This window comes from Sylvia atricapilla, chromosome 3 (assembly GCF_009819655.1).
Source record: "Sylvia atricapilla isolate bSylAtr1 chromosome 3, bSylAtr1.pri, whole genome shotgun sequence".
Taxonomy (NCBI): Eukaryota; Metazoa; Chordata; class Aves; order Passeriformes; family Sylviidae; genus Sylvia; species Sylvia atricapilla.
This window is the reverse complement of record NC_089142.1, coordinates 101,703,310-101,722,570: the sequence shown is the minus strand read 5'-3', so window position 1 is coordinate 101,722,570 and position 19,261 is coordinate 101,703,310. Positions and strand designations below refer to the sequence as shown.

The window sequence follows — 19,261 nt, the reverse complement described above, 5'->3', positions numbered from 1 at the left end:
TGGGAAGGTGCAAAGTGATGCACCGTGGAAGGAATGGCTCCAAAATCATTAATTACAAGGCTGCCCTTCTGGTGCGCCTTATGACCAAGTGACTGTTAAGAGCAAGGGTTTGCCAGGGCTCAAGCTCACTTTGTGCAGATTTCCAATGTGGAGTAGATGCTTGGGAGGACTGTGAGCAAGAGAAGACTGTGAAATCCATAGCTTAGAGTGATTTAAAATGTATAAAAATATTTTTTAAGCAGGATGAAGGGGATAGTAGATTTCCCTGTCCTCTCCTGCTCTTACCCTGAATTCCAGTGAGTGCGCTGTAATTTTGAAATGGGAAACACTTCTGCCAGCTGTGAAGCAGAACGATGGGCTTTAATTAGATTAGAGGAACAAGGAAATGCAATTGAACAAATAGGGTTTGAGCAAAGGGAAAGAAACATCACGGTAGCTAAAGGGGGTAGGTGCTGGCTCACTGGTACCATCTGAATCCATCCTGGTTCAGATGACTGAGCTAGAGGATTTCTGCATGGAGAACATCACTAATCATGACAAAATGGGCATTTTCTTCAGTAACAGGATAACCTGACCATACCGTTGGGGAGGAAAATCTGTTACGTACGGTTGGCCTCACTTAATGCCACTTTTCTTTTTTGCCTCCGCAGGTCGAGGATGTTTGGGAGCCGTCTGGTGGGAGCGGCCATGTCAGGAATAACCCACTCACACCCATTCCCAGTGAGCCTCCCTCTCCTGAGCCTGGCGCTGGTGCTGCTGTGCCATGCAGAGGGCACACACGGGGAGAGCCCCAGCGAGCTGCCTGCCAATGACACTGAGGAGTGCGCTGGCTCCTACATCTGCAAAAAGGGGGTGATTCTGCCCATTTGGGAGCCCCAGGACCCCTCGTTCGGGGACAAAATCGCTCGGGCAACGGTGTACTTTGTGGCCATGGTGTACATGTTCCTGGGGGTGTCCATCATAGCCGACCGCTTCATGTCCTCCATCGAGGTCATCACGTCCCAGGAGAGGGAGATCACCATCAAGAAGCCCAACGGGGAGACCAGCAAAACCACGGTGAGGATCTGGAACGAGACCGTCTCCAACCTGACGCTGATGGCCCTGGGCTCGTCCGCCCCCGAGATCCTCCTGTCCGTGATCGAGGTGTGCGGCCACGGCTTCACGGCCGGGGACCTGGGGCCCAGCACCATCGTGGGCAGCGCCGCCTTCAACATGTTTGTCATCATTGCCATCTGTGTCTACGTGGTGCCGGACGGGGAGATACGGAAGATCAAGCACCTGAGAGTGTTCTTTGTCACGGCGGCCTGGAGCATCTTTGCCTACACGTGGCTTTACATCATTTTGTCCGTGTCCTCCCCCGGGATCGTGGAGGTTTGGGAAGGCTTGCTCACCTTCTTCTTCTTCCCCATCTGCGTGGTGTTTGCCTGGATAGCCGACAGGAGGCTTTTGTTTTACAAGTACGTCTACAAGAAATACCGGGCTGGCAAGCAGAGGGGGATGATCATCGAGCACGAGGGCGACCGGCCCTCCTCCAAGGCCGACATCGAGATGGACGGGAAGGTGGCCAACTCTCACGTGGAGAACTTCTTGGACGGGACGCTGGTGCTGGAGGTGGACGAGAAAGACCAGGACGACGAGGAAGCCAGGAGGGAGATGGCTCGGATCCTGAAGGAGCTGAAACAAAAGCACCCTGACAAGGAAATCGAGCAGCTCATCGAGCTGGCCAACTACCAGGTGCTGAGCCAGCAGCAGAAGAGCAGAGCCTTCTACCGCATCCAGGCCACGCGCCTCATGACCGGCGCCGGCAACATCCTGAAGCGGCACGCGGCCGACCAGGCGCGGAAAGCCGTCAGCATGCACGAGGTGAACAGCGAGGCGGCCGACAACGACCCCGTCAGCAAGCTCTACTTCGAGCAGGGCACCTACCAGTGCCTGGAGAACTGCGGCACCGTGGCGCTGACCGTGGTGCGCCGCGGCGGGGACCTGACCCGCACGGTGTGCGTCGACTTCCGCACCGAGGACGGCACGGCCAACGCCGGCTCCGACTACGAGTTCACCGAGGGCACCGTGGTCTTCAAGCCCGGGGAGACGCAGAAGGAAATCCGCGTCGGGATCATCGACGACGACATATTTGAGGAGGACGAGAACTTCCTGGTGCACCTCAGCAACGTCCGCGTGAGCGCCGAGGCCTCGGACGAGGCCGTGCTGGAGGCCAGCCGCGCCTCAGCGCTGGCCTGCCTGGGGTCACCGGCCACCGCCACCGTCACCATCTTCGATGACGACCACGCCGGCATCTTCACCTTCGAGGAGCCCGTGACGCACATCAGCGAGAGCGTGGGAACCATGGAAGTGAAGGTGCTGAGAACCTCTGGAGCCCGAGGAAATGTTATTGTGCCCTACAAAACCATCGAAGGCACGGCCAAAGGCGGAGGAGAGGACTTTGAGGACACCTGCGGGGAGCTGGAGTTCCAGAACGATGAGATAGTGTAAGTCAAGGTTTTATTTGGTTCTTACAGTCTCTGCTTCTCTTGAAATGAAGTGTACTCAGCTCCCAGAGCTGCACTGGAGGTGTTTGGGTGCCAGGGCACTGCAATGAGCCGTGAATGGCCTTAGGTGCTTTGGGGAGCCTGAAACACTGCGTCCCTGCCTTGCCAGCAGGCTGGAGAGTGATGCCTGCTCAGAGAGGCTCCAGCCTTCCAGCTGCAGAGAGGTGGGGCCGATTTGGGATCTCTCCAGCCTCAGCTCTGCAGTGGAACAGGAAACAAAACCCAGGTGTCTGTGACCACACAGGCATAGGGACGTGTACTGCAAAGGGCTTAGACTGGAGGTGTGAATTGTGGTACCTGCTTCCCCTTTCCTGTTGGAGCTCAGATCATCTGGTGCTCTGCTCAGGGTTTGGTGAAGGTTGCTTCACCTCCTCCTGCTCTGGGTCACTGTCAAATACACATCTTGAAAAAGTCTTGTCATGCAGGGAAGAAGCCTCGTGGTTAGGATGTAGCTGCAGCCACATTCATCTTGCTTGCAAGTAAAAAACAAAGGAATCTGAAAGCTGTTGGAGGCTACTCCAGTGTTGCCGTTTGGATGGCAGGGAAATTATTAGTGCTGCAGCCTTATTACATGATGTGGAGAACATTAATTTGCTCGGTAAATCATGGTGGAAAACATCTTTCCTTGGGTATGTCATGAAGAGATTTCCTTGCCCAGCTGGTGCTCCGGGAGGAGTGAGGGTTGGGAGCTCTGTTGTTCCAGCCTGGGGCTCTCCCTGCAGTGAATTCTGTGTTTGCAGCCAGCAGGGACTGAGCTCTGTCGCACAGGAACACTGCACAGAACTGGAGGAAGTAACTGAGAAAGGGCACTGCTGTGTCAAGGGAGAGCTAAATTATGGCTTGGGTGTTATTTATTGTGCTACTGGTTTCCAAGGAGCTGAGACAAACCAGGGCGAGTGCCCAGCGTGGCCCTTGTGTTCTGTCACCTGTATCTGCACAGGGAGAATGAAACTTCTCCGTAAAACTGCTTGAAGTAGATAAGGGGAGTGGTGGGGAAAAAAGGTGATTTGTAGTTCTCAGGCAGAATTTATAGCAGCTGGGATTTTGACTTCCCAGGAAAAACGGAGCTAAAACTTCACAGCTCTACAATCTGGAGGCCTCAACAGGCAGGTTGCTCAAACAAGGGTCAAGAGCACGTGGCTCCTGACTCCTGAATGACAAATGTAGTAGAGAGGAATGCTGTTATTTGAATTTTCCTTTTTTTTTTTTTTAATCATTTTGGGAGAAGCAGGGAGTTGCCTGCAGAGATGCAGTGAACTAGGCTATAAGGATATCTCCCAAAGGCTCTTTGCTTTTTATCCAGGTCACTCAGCACTGGCAAAACTGGGCTAGTGGCAGCTAGACTTTGTTCCCAGCTGCCGTGGGAGGTGACATGTTTACTGGCAGGCCAGACACAGCACTCAGAGGGGCTGGGACCATGCCCTGCCTTGGATCCATCACTGTGGGCAGGATCCCTGTGCTGTCCTTCACCCAGCACCTGTCTGTGCTGGGGCTGTGATGAGGGGAGGTGTTCTCCCTGGCACTGCTGGGCCTGCCTGCCTCTGCTGGTGGCCTTCCCTCCTCTGAGCTGTTCACTGCTGGCTTTTGCCAGCAGCCCAGTGACCAAGGGGTGTGCTGGGAGGCAGCTGACCACATCCTGTGGGATCTGTGCTGGTGAGCCCTCACCAGGGCCACGAGCCTCCTCCTTCCTCCTCTCACCAGCTGCCCCAATGTGCACAGCAAGCAAGAAACGGGGGAGAGCAGCTTTCTTAGAAACCCTAGCGTGCTTTTTTTGTGCAGATCTGCCTCTGTATCTCTGCTGACTTTAAACTATCTCTCCCAGGAGTCACAGTGAGTGGTGGAACCTCAGAACTGTCCTGGGTGGAAGGAGGTGGTGGCTGCAGGGACAGATGTTGGCCAAGGGGCTTTCCCTATTCAGGTGGGAGAGGACACTGACAGAGTGAGACCAGTGGTGCATACTCCAATCTATCCCTGTGCCTGAAAGGCAGGAGGTCTTAAACCAGGTCTTCAAGGTAAAACTCGGCTGCTGCAGTCCATGTTCAGGCGCTGGGTGATACAATCTGACTGGCAGAAGATTTGCTGCAGGTCCATGTTTTCCCTGGACACAAGTTTAGGAAAACCCTGCAGAGTGTTCTGATGCTGAGCTCGCGCTTACAGGCATCCTCCCTTGGAAGAGTTGGCTCCAATAAAGAAGATACACCGGCAAAACATGTGGATTGTGGAGCTAAAGACTTTTTGCTCTGTCATTGTTCCATGGTAAGCCACAGTTATGCAGAATGGCCCAACTCCCAAGCACATTGGAACCAATGAAGTTCCAAAATGCCAGGTTTTCTCATGCTCTGATGGCCAAGAGTTGTCTTTGCTGCCCTTCCTGAAGGTTTTTAGCACCTCTTCAGTTCCGCCATTCAAGCCCGAATGAATCAGTGATAAAAGTGAGTAGGATGTGTTTTTCTGGGGCAGTAAGAACAAAGGTAGGGCAGTACAGGGAGACGTGAAGATGAAAGAAAAGCATGTAGAAGCCTCTATTATTAGAGAGCTGGCTTGCTGGTAAGTGCCAGTAAAATTAGAAAGCGCTGGGAGGGCCCTGATCTTCTGGAGACCTTCCTCTGGTTCCCAAAAGGCCTCATTACGTAACGTGTTGTTTGTTTGCAGTGTCCAGAGACTTCCCCATTGTGCAATCTGTTGATGTCCCCCCTTCCCAGAGTACACACAACAGCAGTTTAACTGCTGCAGCCACGCTCCTCCCGTGCATTTAAACAAACATCTCCTTCTGATGCTACCAAAAAAAAAAAAAAAAAAAAAAAAAAAAAAAAAAAAAAAAAAAAAAAAGTGTAATGGAGAAGATGCTGGTAATCCTGTGGGACATTTAACCCAGCACTGCCTCTTGGAGTGGTGCTTTGTTCCTGGAGCACAGCTGGTGTGTTCAATGGCTGCATGCTGGCCAGTGAAAGAAACAGCTTTTGGAGGGGGTTTGCATGGTGCATTGCTCCAGGCTTCGTGAGAAAAGGTCTGGGGTCTCAGGCAGGTCAGTCTCAGTGATGCTGCACAGGAGACAGCAGCGTAGGTGCTGTGAATTAAAGTGTGACAGAGCCTTCCCTCTGGGCCCACCCTCAACAAGGTGGCTCCAGCCTTGGCTGGCATCTGCAGATTAATGATCCCAGCTCTTTGCATGAGAACATGCAGAGGGGGTGCAGTTGTAGCTCCTTCCTGCCCTCCCCCCTTCCCATCTACTACAGCTATTGTGATCATAGAGGAGGTCACTGGTTCAGCCAGCCAGTGTATTTTTATCTCCTGACTGAATGCTAAATAATTCAAAAGAAGTCCAGCTTCCTATATTAGAGAAGGAAGCAATCCTTTTCCTCTCTGATATCCCATCAGCTCTTCTCCTTTCTGTCCCAAGGCATCATCACCTCTTCCAGATCTTCCAGATGTGGCTGCAGAGCTCCTTGAAATCATGAAAACATGTTCTTTCATGTTCAAAACCTGTAGTTTTTCTAGGGATAACACTGCAGCTAGAGGTCTGTCACAATCTGCGCTCCAGATGTCTGCACACACACACACGACCCTAAAGAAAAGATTTTACTGCATTCATGTCAGTGGGGAAGATGGTACATGTGGACAACCAATTAAACTCATATTTCACCTAGGCAGTCACACCTGTAAGTGCTTGGAAAATCTTATGTCAAATGAGCTTGTTGTTCATAATATACAGTTATAGTTGTTTTTATAAAACAGGTCTGCTGCAGATTTAGGAAATGACACTCTTTGCCCACTGGATTTGACTTGTGCAAGTCAGTTCTGGCATTTCTCTGGAAGCATAAATTTAGGAGCTGAATACTAACAGAGAGACAAACATCAGCTACATCCTCTGATTTTTTTTTTTTTTTTTTTGGGAAAGTGTCCCCAGAAACCACATAGGCTCCCTCCCAAGAGCCCTTTAAAAATGTCGATGTTAATAAATATAGACATTGGCAGGAGGGGAACCAAGCAGTTCTGCTTTTTTAAGTGCCCCTTTTCCAAAAAGAAGTTAGGTCAGATATTTCTAAAGAAACAGCAAAAATAATATCCTGACTCAGCCCTGGTACCCCTCTAATATCCATTCTTCTTCTGTGGCCTGCAGCTTCAGAGGGAAAAAGTAAAGGCTCCAACACGAGCAGTAGGATGCAGCTGAGGAGCAGGATGTCTTCTGATGTGGCAGAGGGAATGCTGTAAAGCAGGCTGGAAGGGAAGCAAACCAACACTCCCCTTTTCAGGTTTCACTTGTTGAGTACATTCCCTTCCCCTCTGTGGTCCCACTTGGTTCAGCTGGGCCAGTGTGCATCCCCTGGCCCCACAGCCCCAGCCTGCACAGGGCTCACGTCTCACTGCACAGCTTGAGATAGCAAAGGACACCCAGCCAAGATTAAACTCTTGCTTGGCCTGCTTCCAGAGCCCAGCATGGGGTTTGCAGAGCGTTCTCCTCTCTCCACTGGAAGTATTACCTGGCCCAGTGGGATTTAGAGGTGATACAGATATGGCCAGGTGAATTTAGGGTTTGGATCCACAGTCCAGTGGGATTTGCAGGCAGTACAGACATGGCCAGCTGGATTTCGGGATCCCTGGCCCAGTGGGATTTGCAGGCAGTATAGACATGGCCAGCTGGATTTTGGGATCCCTGGCAGAAGCACCCAGTGTTGTTGGTCCATGCAGTACGGATCCCCCTCAGGGGAGGTGGCCCATGCCTGAGCAGGTGTGTTGCACCATGCTGGGGTATGGCTGGGGCTTGTTTCCCTTTCGAGGAGAAGAAGTTCTCTGAGCTTGAAATGTACCATTTCTTTGGCTCCTGAAGACCAAAAGCTGGTTGTCACCTCTTCAGAGAGGAAGATACAGCTCTAACAGGGCCAGCTGTCTTTTCTTTTTCTCCCTTTCATTCAAACAATGTTTAGTCTTTCCTGAAGGCTGTTAAAATATTGGCCTTAATATCTCCCAGCCATGGGCATCTCTCTTAAACTGCTGTGCTCTTGCCTCAGCTGCCTGGGCAGCCACATCTTTGTTAGGAGGATAAGGCCAAGTGATGCCCCAACACAGACCTGTGGGAGCCCTGGGCCCTGAGAATTCCAGCCTTTCTGTGCTCACAGGCACTGACCCCCAGGCAAACACTGCATTGACCTGAGCCCGTGGAAAAGGCTCCAAAATTGAGTGACAGCACTGGGATTGTGGGTGTGGAGTTTGGATGGAAGTGTGGGATATCACAGGGTGGGAAACTCAGAGCTGAAGGGTTTAGAATATAGTAATAGATATAAAGCAAGGAAGTTTTAGGGCAGAGGCTGAGTCCTTCTTTTTCACCTTCTTCTCCATGGCTCTGGGTGGTGTTTTGTAATTGGGTAGAAAAATCCCCATTGTGGGCCAGGGGTGGTTGTTTCTTGGGTTAAAAGTAAAAATAATTTAGGTGTCATTTCATAATTGGACAGTTTGTCCTTAAAAGGCCTTGTAAAGAAATAGGGCTCCATTTTTGATTTGTTAGCTAAAAGTGCTGTAGAACTCAGGGTTTGTGAGGCTGTACTATAGATTATTAAGAATTAATAAACATCTGAGTCTGAACATGAAATACCATCTCAAGCATTTAATCCCAACTCTGTCAGAAAAGAAGATAAAAAGCAACACAGACTTTCCGCTTTGTGCTGTGCCCAGGACATGGCAGGTACTGAAAAACTCATTCCCAAGCGAGTTTTTGGGACCACATCAGGTCTCAAGCCCCTGAAGGGCAAACTCATAGCTGTGTCCATGAGTGTCCCGTGGTTTGATCTCCTCTGCAGGGTTTAGCCACTGAGTGGTACCTCAGTGTGGTGTGTGGGACAAGTAGGAGGGTGAGCACGGGATGCAGGCTGTGCCTTTTGCCCAAATAAGTCAGGAAATCCAGGAACTCGATTGCATGATGTCCCCTGTGGAGGGGATTAGGCGGTGAAGTCGTGTTATTGGACAAAGGCAGTTGTGCCAGCACATCTCTGGGGGTGAGTGGCGGGGGGAGAAGGGTGAGGACAAGAGTTTGCCGAGGAGCTGACACGTTTTTTTTTGTCCTTGAAAAACCAATGTTTCCTTATTTGTAATGAACTGTTGTTGGCAATTTACTGCTGCCAGCTGCATCTCTGTGGTTGATTAAGATAGCTTGGAGCTTAAATATGTAATAACTCCCTGAAAGCCATTGAGAGGTAGTTATTAGCTTCATCAGGGCCTGTGTACACATCCGCTGCACTCCTTTGTGAACAGGCTACCTATTAAATGCATTGTAGTGATTCACAAAATGCAGGATCTAGGCTTGTTTTAAGAAATGAAAACAACAAGCAAAGCTTGTTGGAGCAGGAAAGATCTCGGAGTGAAGTACTGCTCCCCAGCTCCCTGATGGGCAGACAAGGCTGGGGGCTAGGAGAAATCCCGTCCCTTTTTGTAGACCCTTCTTTCCCTGGCATGTGCTTGAGCCCAGCATTGGCACCAGCAGGTTTTTACAGCAGAGCAGGCATCCATCCCTCTCCCAGCTGTGCACACATGGGATCCATGGCTGTGCCAAATCCTTGAGCAGGGAGAGGGAATTCATTCGTACACAGGATCCCAGTGCAGCTGGAGTTCAAGTTTGGGCATTTGGGAGTAAGATTTCCTTCCTCTGACACTTTGCCCTTGGGTTTGAACTCGGTGGATGGCTCTGGGTGTCCTTCCAGCAGCAGGGCTGAATCCGTGGGCTCAGGAGGAGAGTGGCAAAACAAAAAGCAGACAGCTGACCACAGTCAGGATCCAAGCATCCATCCAGATGGGCACACAAACATCTGCTGCCATCCAAGAGAGGAGAAGCTGGACCTGGCAGACTGAGCCAGAGGCAGCCCCTCCTCAGAAGGAGAGGCTGAGCCTGGAGGCACCATCCTGCATGCTGCAGGGGAATGAGGGTGATCAGGCAGCTCTTTGCTCCCAGGGGCATGTGATGTTGCCCTGCCCTTGTCAGAAGAACAGTCTTCCACGGCTGGATGTGGCTTCTGTGTGTCTCCACTGGCTCTGCCCGCGTCAGGGACAAAAGCATGTGTCCACTGGCAAGGACATGCACACATCACAGTGTGCAAGGGGAAAGTCACCTCTCCTGTCCCTGGTCTCTGCTCCCTCGCCTGTTCTCCAGCAGCACAGGGGAACTGCTTTAGTTTAACCTTCACAGACTAGTCTTGCTGAACCACCTGTGTTTCCCCAGAACTCTCAGATGAGGAGCTTTGGTGAACAGCCTCTCACAGTGTTGGCCATGGTGTGTGCATGGCCTGGCTGCACTGCTGCTGTGGGGTCTGTCCTCCTCCTTGCAGTCCTGAGCATGGCTGGAGTCAGGGTCAGTCCTCTGCAAGTCCCAAATGCCACTTAGCCTGAGGACATCTTGGGAGCTATCGAAAAACTCTGCTAATTAAGTTTCTGACAATGACATTAGAGGCACTGTGCTGGTTTCCAAGAATGGCAATGCTGGATCCTGGGTGACAACAAACACTAACAGCATTCTCTGTTTTAAAAATATCTTAGTGTAAGAGAGAAAATATTCCCACTGCTGTGTAAGTAAGAGGGTGACCAGCACGAGCCTCCTCTGCCCAGTCCCTATATGGTTCCATTTCCATAATGTCTGGACTGCTTCCTACACAATCAAAGCAACGATCAGATGTGTCTGGCAGTGGGAAACGAGGCAATGACAAAGAGCATGGCTGGATCCCTGTGACCTGGGTGCTGCAAGGAGAGAGATGGAGCTGATGGCATCTGCCTGCCCCCTCGGAGCTGAGTCCTTTCCAGGGGAAGGTCCCCTGAGTGCAAATGGCTCAGATGGGGACAGGGATGGGGCCCAGCTGAGTGGAGTACAGTGCAGAGATGTTACCTTTGGAGTTCTTCAAGGGATTTTTTTTTAAATTTTAGCGGCATTGTTATCAGGAAGCATCTTTGGAGGGCTTCAACAATTCCTCTGGTAACTTGCTCCCCTTAAAGCACTGGTGTGTGGTAGAGTCACACTCTGTGCTATTTTGGGGTCATGCAATATGGCTCTGATTGAAGCACAGGGCCAGCACAGCCTGCAGTAGACCCCTGTCCCAAGGGCCAGATGCACTGTCACCAGGTGGCAAAGCTGTTGTCTCGCTGGCTGGGACATAAGAAGGGCATGAAGACCAAAAAAAAAAAAAAGAATTGATTTCCTCAGAGTTCTTTTCCAAACTTGGTTGCTTGCTCCCTAATAAGAAACTCATTTTGAGAGGTGCTTGCACACTCCTGATTTAATTTGTCACTACACGTGATCCTAAAGAACAAAACATCTATATGTGTGCTTTTGTAAACAATTTGGAGTAGAAATCTGCGGATCCATGAACACTCAGCAGCTCCCAAAAACTGCCAAGCAGGCTCTGAGCATCCCCCCTGCCTGGCCTTCTCCCTGGCGCTTGCCCTCCCACCTCTGCAGTGCTCATGTGGCCGTGCCTGTGCCATCCTCTGTCCCCAAAAACCTCCTCCCCTGCCTCCTGAGCACCAGCGTTGTGACAGATGAGCTCTTCTGGCATGTCTTTGGACGAGGGCAGGCAGCCCTCCTGTCTGGAGACTGTGGCCACTGTGCTCCAAGGAGCTGTGTGTCCCCAGCCACAGCCCTCCCCTGGCCCCCAGCAATGCCACAGTGCAGCCCAGGCTCTGCGCAGCTCTCACAGAAATTCACAGCCCTGTCACAGCCTATAAGGCAGGAAAAAACAAAGCCGGTTCTGCAGGGAGTCTGGGATGAATGGAGCTGCAGAGAGCAGGGCAGAGACGCCCTGGTTTCATTGAGAAGAGGAGGCTTGGTCTGAAACAAAAGCTGTTACTTTGGCTCAGGCAGGTAGGGAGCAGGTTTTACCTGGCACTGCAGCCTGCACAGCAGCCAAGGGTTTGCTTGGTTCAGTAGATTTCCATTCACACTTTAGGTTTGGTTGCTGAAATTTCTCTTCCTCCTGTATGTGACAGAACCTAGGGGAATGAGGTATCACCCCTGCACAGGGCAAAAATAATTTAAACGTAGTCAGTACCAATGCCCCAGGCACACGTCGTCCTGGGAATAAGGAGGGAAGTGTAGCAGGAGATTTACCTGACGCATGAGCTCTCTGGTGACCTGGAACTCAGCAAGACTCGTACAAAAATCTGAAAATGGGTCAGTTTAGTAGGGAGGATTGTAACAGAGAAGTGTGGGAGGCTTGGGTCAGAGTTAAGCTGAGCATGAACCTGGACAAGAATGAGATGGGAAGGAGATATTCTGGACACTCATGCCTTAGCAATGCAGAGAAAAAAGGGGAAGGGAGCTGAACAACAGATTCTGCCAAGAAGCAAGTCCCTCTGTGATGTCTGTGGTCATGAGGCCATTCTGTAGGACAGAGGTGGCAGGGAAATCCAGGCTCCTGCTGTGAGGGGACTGCATGGGGGGCTCTGAGCAGCCCCTCTGGAAGGTTCCCTGGACAATGGGTGGCGTGTGCAGGCAAGCTCAAGGAGCTGCCTTCAAAAGCAGCTCAACCAGCTTAGGTCTGCTTTTGTCCCTAAAAGAGCCCAGAATAAATCAACACGTTATTTGTAAGTACCTCAGAGATAACAAGGAGATGAATAACAGCCAGCATATATTTGTCAAGAACAAATCTTATCAAGCCAACCTAATTTCCTTTTATGCCAGCCTTTTGGGTAAGGGAGAAGCAGTGTTGTCATATCACTGAGCTTCAGAAGGGCTTTTAATGTTTCAGAGCTGTCATCAGCAGGCCCTGGCTAAATGGGCCACTGGGGTGATGGGGTCTGATCTGTCTGGGAAGAGAAATGTGTCACTGCATGGGGGTGAAAAGGTGTTCAGTAGGTGCTTGGCCTGAATCGGAGCTTGCTGGGCATGGCAAAGAGAAAAATGGTGCTTCAGCTTGTAAAGAGAAAGAGAATAAGAGTCTGAAAGTGTCACTAGAGGTAGGGTGGGGGATTTACAGAGATGAGAGTTAGCCTGGACAGAAGGAAGACACTGTATAGTGCTTGTGTAGGAATAGTCATAAACACAAATTCAGGTGGGAGGAGAACAACCAAGTCAGGGGCTGTCAACATGAGCCAAATCTGAGCTCACAACACCGTGCTCTTGCGATGAATGAGACAGATGCCACCCTGAAGACGTGAGGAGGGAAACCATCCTCGTGCTCTCTCCTGGGGGAGTGGGCGGCCTCTGTCAACAGCTCAGAAGGCACTGCCCAAAATCTTACTGGAGGTATCAGGTGTATTGTGTCCTTTAACACACCCCTGGGTCAGATGGGAGCTCTTTGTGTCCCCTTGCTGTGTGCTGGCCAGCACACAGCGTTCATCCTGTGAGCCCCTTGTCCTGCAGGCTCTGCTGCCACGAACCTGCCGTGGGATAACATGCAAAGCAACCCACGGATGGAGCACAAAGACCAAACGTACACGTGGAACCTGCACAAGTTCCCTGTGGCCACCCACTCTGGGCTCCTGGCTCTCCAGGGATCTCTGGGGCAGGGGCAGTGCCTGTCTCCTTTGCTAATAATTAGATGCAATCCAAGCTTCCCTGCAGGAGAGCCCTGTCCCCCTGGGGGAAGAAGCAAGGCTGCACAGATTAAGGAAGCTAATTAGAGGGGAAGAGAGCATTGGTACTGAAGCCCCAACAGTAAACTTTGAAATCTAGATAAGGGAGCAGTCTTTAATTATATACAATTAAAACACCGTGTCTCAGCCCCCTGAGAGCTGGCAGTCCTGGAAAGCCCTCACAAAGGTGCTGATGAACAGCTCTGAAGGCAGCAGTAGGCTGGGGGCTCTGCCTGTCAAACTTTACCTGGGAAACACACCTGAAGTGAAGAGTCAGGAACATTCCCTTGGACCAACAGCTCCTTATTCCTGCACAATTCCTCCCTCTGCTATTCCTCCCTCTGCTAGAGCAGGTAATGGGAACCCAGATCTCGGGAACAGAAAGGGAGATTGCTCTGCTCTCACATGCAGCTGGGCAGGACCACTGCAGGCACCTGGGCAAGGAGAGGCAAACCTGAAAACATGGGGGAAGTCAGAGAGGGTTCTAAATACTTGGTGTGAGGAACAGCCTTTGTGCTCTTTCCTCACAGAAAAACCTGCTGGCCCTGTGCCTGCCAGCCAGGGGTATCCCAGAACCTCCAAGGAGCACCATGCCAGTGTTCCCCTTTGCTCCACAAATCCTGCAAAGTCACCTCGGGTTATTTTCCTACAAATATTTTTCCGGCACTAAAGCAGCTGCTTCCCCTCGCTGCTCCTTTGCTGCTCCGCGTATCCAGTCCCTGAATTGTGATCCTTTCACCTGTCCCCTTCAGGCCAGGAGGGCAGTGTGGTTTCCCTGTGGGGTTTGAGCCTGCCTTGTGCTCCAACACTCCCTGTCCAGCTGTGCCAGCTGAGGCAGCTCAGCCCAGAGCTGCTGCTGGATGCTAGTGCAGGATCACCATCAGGGAAAGCTTGGATGGATTCATGTCATCTGACAGATCAGAGCTGCAGAACCAGCCTCGAGTTATCCAAATTTCCTCTTCTTCAGCATCTTCAGACCCTTAAGGAAGGCTTTTAGTTTTATGTGCTGCAGGAAGTGGTTCCTGATTTAATTTGTAAATGGCAAGCGCCAGAGAGCTTCTACCTGCTGAGAAGCACAGGTGAAAGCCTGGGGCTCCTTTTCCTGCAGCCTGTTCCTGTTGAGGAACACACCTGGTGCAGGTGTCTCCTTGTGCAGCTGCAGTGGGAGCTGCAGGGTGTGCCCGGGGTGGGGGAAATGCCTGAACTCCAGGCAAGGGGCCTGGCACCAACCCCTGGTCTGACAAAGGGGACGGGGACCTGCAGCACTGCCTGGGGGTGGCCAGTCCCCTGCAGACTCTACAGAACCCAAACAAACAAGCAGAAGATCCCAAAAAGCGTAAGGGGCATAAAGAGCACGAGGGGAATGGGTGCGCAGACCGTGTGGGTGCAGAAGCCCAGGGGTTCCTTCAGTGGCTCTGGAGGCGTCACTCAGGCTGTCACACTGTGACTGCACCTCGGTGAAGTCAATTGAAAGAACCAGAACCTGCAGGAGAGCTGGGGCTGAGAGGATCTTGTGGTGTGTGGTGGGAGCCAAGCTGGGCACAGGGGGATTCATTGGACCCTCCTGCTGCAAGGGGGCTTTGGTCTCAGCAGGGAAAGCCTTGGCTGGTGCAGCTGTGACTCCTGAAGGCTCAGACAGCAAGGATTCCTTAACAATCTTGTGCCTGGCCTTTGCCCCCACGTTCTGCTCGTGAAGAACCTCTCTCCTTCCAGTGTGCAAAGCCCATGAGTCACATCTGTGATGTTGTCACCAGCAGCTTCTTTCTCTGGTGGTGCAGCTGCTTAAAAGTGATGCCCATGCACTCGGTTTTATCTGTCTGAGCCTTTCTGGTGATGTTCTCCTCTGCTGTGCCAAGAGCTAAAACCTCAGGGCGTCCTTCACTCAGTGTGTCTTAGGTGAAACTGAAATTTCTTGTTGACTCCCAGCACTTCAAGAGCCGTGGTGTTAAGAAAAATTCTGACTAATACCTCGTGTGCCCTGTCTTGGTGTGCCAGGGAAGAAGCTGCCATGGTTTGGGAGAAGAATTGCTCTCAGTTGCCTCAATCCTCTAGAGCTAGAAGGAAAAAGGGAAGGTTTAAGTTACACTTCCCTCATTCCCAGGATGATATGTGCCTGGGGCATGGATACTGACTGTGTTTACATTATTTTTGCCCTGTGTCGGAGTGATTTCTCACTCCCCCAGGTCCTGACACACGCCCAGTCACTAAGCAGGAAGAGCAATTTCAATAACCAACTTCTTCCTTGGTGTGCCAGGCAAAAAGTTTGGGAGAAGAATTGCTCTCAGTTGCCAGGAAAGGCGGAGCCCTTAAGCTGCTCCTCAATCCCAGCATTCCTACATCGGTGTGAAGGAGCACGTTGGTGTCTTGCAAACACACCAACACCTTTCCCCCAAACCCTTGCTAATGAGCCAGACCAGCAGCCTGTCCCCTCGGTGATTTGTGGGGAGCTGGTGAAAGACTTGACCTGGGGAGCTCATTACCCTGCTGAAGGAGTGAGTGCATTTGGAGGGACATGCTGGGAAGCTGTTGGCTGCCAGCTGTGAGGCAGAGCCTTGGCAGGGCTGGGAGGAAGCCTGGCAGAGGAGACCTCCATTGCTTTTGTGTTTTCATGTCTGGACTCAGATGTTTATTAATTGTTATCTATGTTACAGTCTCACAAGCTGTGAGTTCTAGTTAACAAAGTGAAAAATGGCTCTGTCTCCAATTTCTTCCAAGGTCTTTTAAGCACTAATTGTCCAATAACAAGATGACACCTAAACTATTTTTACTTTTAACCCAATAACCAACCACCCGTGGCCCACAATGTGGATTTTTCTACCCAATTACAAAACACCACCCAGACCCGTGGAGAAGAAGGTGAAAAAGAAGGACTCAGCCTCTGCCCTAAACCCTCCATCTTCCTTTATATTTATTACCATAGACTAAAACCTTAAACTCTAAGTTTCCAGGGTTCCAACTCAGGCAGCAACTGCAGCACCCAAAAGGGATGGAAATAGCTCCAGGTGCACTTGTGCCTGAGGGCTGCACCTGCCCGTACCCCAGCAGCTAGAGTAGGTGAAAGGATAACCAGGGAAATGCACCTGTGGGGGTGAGGTGGGCAAAGGTAAAACATGAATACCTGGAAAAAGAGTGGAAGGAAAAAGTGAAAGAGGGGCCAGCATCACAATGGTTTGTATGAATTCCTCCTCTTTGCTGCTGCTGAGCACTTGAGAGCTGCAAAGTGCTTGGGTCCTCCTCAGAGCCCCCAGTGCCATCAGACCTTAGAGCAAGGCTTGTGCTGCTCAGGCTGGCAGCAGGGACTTGGAAAAATCTGTCAAGTTTCATGTTCAGTGTGTTTGCAGGGAGAACCCTGGCTTGGCACTAGGCATCAAAGGTAAAAGCAGTGAGGAACAGAGAATACTTCTAGCCTTGCCAAGAAAAATCACTTGTCTGGGAAAGGAAGAACTAAATTGATCTGAATTTTCCTGCTGTTCATCAGCATTTTGGTGCCAGGGCAGTGCATGTGAGAGAGGAAAGAAAAAGAATAATGGGAAGAGCTCCATATTTAATATTGTGTTAATGTCTTCCCTCCCAGCTAGAGCAGAGGTTTAAAAATCCTTTCCTGTCCACGAGGGAAAATGCACTGATGTGTGTGAGTGTTATTATTTAGGGAAGAAAGATTTACCTTTCAGGAAATCTGCAACCTGAATATTGGAAGTCTAATTTGGAAGTCTAAAGAAATTAAGTGAAATTTGGGGTTGTCAGATATAGATAGATAGATAGTAAAAAATAGATAGATAGTAAAAGATAGATAGATAGTAAAAGATAGATAGATAGATAGATAGATAGATAGATAGATAGATAATTTTAAAAAATTAAGTTCTCTCTTGCTTCACAGAAGATTCATTTTGCATTTTGAACCAACCCTTCCTTCACTGACTCTGGAAAGTTAAGCAGGGAGGATGCATTTCAGGCCAAGTGTTTGGAGGAACCCTGCTAACAGCAACTGTGACAGAAGGTGAGACAACAACGCTTCAGCACCTCAGCTTCTCCCATATGAAAGCCCATCCATTGGGAAGGAATGTATTGTCAGGCAGCTTGTGCAACAGCTCTTTGCAAGCAAGGATTTGCTTCTAGCACCCCAGTTATGTGGTGGGAAACCCTGCAGAGGAGCAGGTGGAAGTGGCAAAGCCACGTTGCCAGTTTTGGACCTGTAGCTCAAGGTGATGGTGACCTCCAGTGCCTGCCCTCCAGTCCTGCCTGGGTACAGCACTCTTGGATTGGTGGCATAAGCTTTATTCATTTATTCCTTCCTGAGCTTAGACTCGTGGACTAATTAGAGGAGAACTGGTGAGCTCAGCTAACGCATTTGAACACGGGTAGCTTTAGGCTTGCATTTGGGTCATTAAAAATGAAGTGAAATGATGCTCTCTTTGCACCAGCTATTATTATGAGCAGGGGCCTTGGTTTGGCAGCAGTTTTCTCCCCGACACCGCTGCACTAATGACTTCCAGCGCGGAAAAGAGCAGCATGTCATTAATGCAAGACGGTGGTGGGAATGTGCAGAGAGGGATCTGGGACAGAGGGGTTGATGTCACACCTGTAACAAAGCTGGGAAGGACTGGCTGAGTTTAAACCCTTAGGAGGCTGGAGGGCACTGGAAGGGGAAGCCCTTCCCTCAGGGACATGCTCCTAGAACCAGTGAAGTGGGTCTCCTGAGGACCTGCTGGCATGTCCAAGCAGCCTGGGTGACAGTGATACTTGAGCCAGGTTTTCTTCATTCATTTCTTCTTCTTCTTTGCTGGTTTTGGTTGAGATGGAGGCCACTGGTTTATAACATAAAAGGCTGGAGAGAAAGGCTTCATCTCAAATGGGTCTAAACTGCAAAATGCAAAACTTCTGGGGCTGGCCTATAAAGCTCATTTGGCTTAGCTCCCTGTGGGGCATAGGTTGTGTGTTTGTTGGTTGTCATTCCTACTGCAGCAGAAACCAAGGAAGTGTTAGTCTGAGGATTTCCCCCACAAGGAAATCTGCATTTTCTCGTCTCAGTGAAAGTGAGGAAAGCTGGAAACTCCACAGAAGCATACCTGCTTTCCATTAAAAAAGCTGGAGGAGGAGGAGAAACCACACAGACTTCGAGCTGTTGTTGGCTTGTATCTTAGAGTAAACACCTGGTACAAAAGAAAACATCACTTTTGCCTCCTTCAGGCCCCGATGACAGAAAGCTGCTTTGCAGCGCTGAGGCTGAGTGACCCTGCAGAGATTTACAGTGCTGGGAGGGCCCAGGGCATGCTCCTGCTGTGGGGCCGCAGTCACACTGCTCCAGGTTCCATTGAGAGGCTTTGCTTGCCTGCTGTGACATGGAAATGGCTCACATTTCTGGAGCTGCAGAACAAAATTACCTTCAATTTCTTCCTCGGTCGCTGTGTGCCTCGTAGCAATGCTCTCCAGAGGTGGTTGCAATGCAGGCATAAATAACATTTGGCATGCACTGGGACTACACATACCTGGAGCCATAACTTAATGAGTTAAATCAGAGCTTTTATTATCTAATTTCTCATTGTCATCCAGTTTCTTGCATCTCTGTAGATAATTGATGTGGAGAATGGTTCTTGCCTTCTGGAAACTGGCTGCCTTTTGAAACGCTCCCATCAGAGATGCCTTTTTCAGGCTTGTACTTCTTTCTTCTCATTATCCTGTTAATAGGCCTGGCTCTGCCAAGTGGAGGAAGGGGAACGTGTTGGCAGGGTACAGGAGAGTGCCTTTGCCTTGGAGATGTGGGCACCGAGGCCCGGGGAGCAGCTCCTGCCAGGTGAAGGGAGGACAATTCCTCTTTCTGCCAGAAGAGCTGTAAGGGTGGCTGCAGCCTGGCAGGGGGGAGCCACCTGAGCCACAGCTGGGGCTGAAAATGCCTTGGAGCAGGAGGTCTTGAGCTTTGCCTGCAGAAGACTGTGGACTTTGGGTTTAGAGATCAGCAGGATTGTAGAATTTTTTGTTAGAAGATAGTTTAAGAGAAATATTTGGCTCAGTGGAATGTTATGCTTTTTTCATTTGGTTGCTTTTAGTAACTCAAATTTACCAGTTAGGCAACCCAAAACAAATGTCTGGGTGGCTTTAGCTAATGCGTCAGGTTCAGACACTATATGCCTGTCCAACACAACCCCAGAAGAGCCATTTTCCCCCTGTCT

General features: G+C 50.5%; 1 protein-coding gene across 11 annotated transcripts in view; it reads left to right on the top strand.

Annotated features, from left to right (window-relative positions):
* Window positions 1-656: 656 nt before the first annotated feature.
* LOC136359607 (sodium/calcium exchanger 1) overlaps window positions 657-19,261 on the top strand; it is a 93,980-nt gene continuing 75,375 nt past the window's right edge. For all 11 annotated transcript variants that reach the window (XM_066316403.1, XM_066316402.1, XM_066316401.1 and 8 more), the window contains exon 1: window positions 657-2,486. In XM_066316403.1, coding sequence (XP_066172500.1) covers window positions 658-2,486 — 1,829 coding nt within the window. In that variant the 5' untranslated portion in view covers window position 657. The remainder of the gene's footprint in view (window positions 2,487-19,261) is intronic.